At 32.5% G+C, this 1516-nt stretch overlaps 1 protein-coding gene across 1 annotated transcript in view; it reads left to right on the top strand.

Annotated features, from left to right (window-relative positions):
• LOC138933321 (rifampicin phosphotransferase-like) overlaps positions 1-1053 on the top strand; it is a gene marked incomplete at its 5' end in the record, with an annotated part of 12839 nt that extends 11786 nt beyond the window's left edge. The window contains 4 exons of the mRNA XM_070295932.1: positions 1-206; positions 314-401; positions 520-820; positions 946-1053. The exon at positions 1-206 is cut by the window's left edge and continues 120 nt beyond it. Coding sequence (XP_070152033.1) covers positions 1-206; positions 314-401; positions 520-820; positions 946-998 — 648 coding nt within the window. The remainder of the gene's footprint in view (positions 207-313; positions 402-519; positions 821-945) is intronic.
• Positions 1054-1516: the final 463 nt, after the last annotated feature.

The following is a 1516-nucleotide window of genomic DNA, read 5'->3' on the forward strand; positions in this document are numbered from 1 at the left end:
CCTCTTTGTCGAAAAGCTGTCACACGCAGAGAAATTACAAAAAACATACTTATATCTGCTGTGCATACATTGAGATTAGCTTACAAACATCTCGGTGTCTTGATGGTTGCAGAAAGTTACATACCTGATGAAAATCTCATTTTCTTTTTGACACACCAAGAAATCGGACAACTCTTGAACAAGCACAACTCGTTACTCGTGCGAAAGTGAGTTTAAATTTGATCAATTATTTATTATTATATTTTTGGAGTATCGTATTATGCCGTATCGTAATACTCGTCGTTATTACACGACTTTATTTAAAATTTTTCAGAGCGCTACACAGAAAAAAGATTTATCAGCAAGTAGCAAAATTTGAATATCCAGAATTCAGCGTTGGCATGCCTATACCAATACAGATCGTAATTGTTTCTATTGTATAAATAATCTAGATCGAATAATTCGCTAATCAGTTTCTTTTAATTATATCTCTATTATTAGTATTTTTAAGATTATAATGTGTACAATACCCCATTGCAGAGAACACTCGACACCTCATTTTATGAAGGATGTACAAAGATTGAAGGTACTTCAATTTGTGACGGTTCCGTACTAAGCAGAGCGTGCGTAATAACCGATTTATCCGAGGCGACAAATATACAACATGGAGATATTTTGATCACACATTGCACCGACATTGGTTGGAGTCCGTATTTTCCATTATTAGGTGGAATCGTGACAGAATTGGGCGGTCTTATAAGCCATGGCGCCGTTGTGGCGAGAGAATATGGTATTCCTTGTATTGTTGACGCTAAAAGCGCAACGCAAGTTTTTCAGACAGGTTTGTACATATTTCTATGTCATAAGACAATCTATATACAATCTTAGAATATTATTATTATTATTATTATTATTATCATTATTTATAATATATCAATCTTAATTAATTCGAATTCCTTTATTTAGGCGACACTGTATTAATAGCTGGAGGTGTCTTACAATTAATTAAAAAGGCCTAATAGAGCAATAATAAAACATGAATAGATTTCCATTAGTATATTGAAATTGTACAAATATACAATAATTCAGGAGGGAAAAAAGTGCAAAGTTTGATGTAGATTGCATTTGACATGTACAAATATTGATTTATATGTTATTTGGTGCTGCATATCAATACATTTTCCCTTTTAGTAATATTTTTAAAAATATAATGGTTCTTCAAGCCTTGAATTTTCTCTCTAAAAAAGACATGCTATTGACATTGTTGTCTCTTTTCCGCGAAGTTGATTGATTGTCTCGTTCGTGCGCTTGCTTCACTTATTCGTGTGATTTGCTTCACTCGTTTAATATTTTGACAATTTATCATTTGACGGTGTGACAATTTTCTTTTCTTTCTCTAAAAAAGGCATGTTATTGATATTGTTGCTTCTTTTCCACGATGTTGATTGAATATCTTGTTCATTTGCTTGCTTCACTTGTTCGTGTGATTTGCTTCACTCGTGTTGTTTAATATTTTGACAATTTATCGTTTGACAGT

The sequence above is a fragment of the Polyergus mexicanus genome, unplaced genomic scaffold (genome assembly GCF_030449975.1).
Source record: "Polyergus mexicanus isolate NDT 795.1 unplaced genomic scaffold, iyPolMexi1.0 SCAF_5, whole genome shotgun sequence".
In the NCBI taxonomy this organism is placed as follows: Eukaryota; Metazoa; Arthropoda; class Insecta; order Hymenoptera; family Formicidae; genus Polyergus; species Polyergus mexicanus.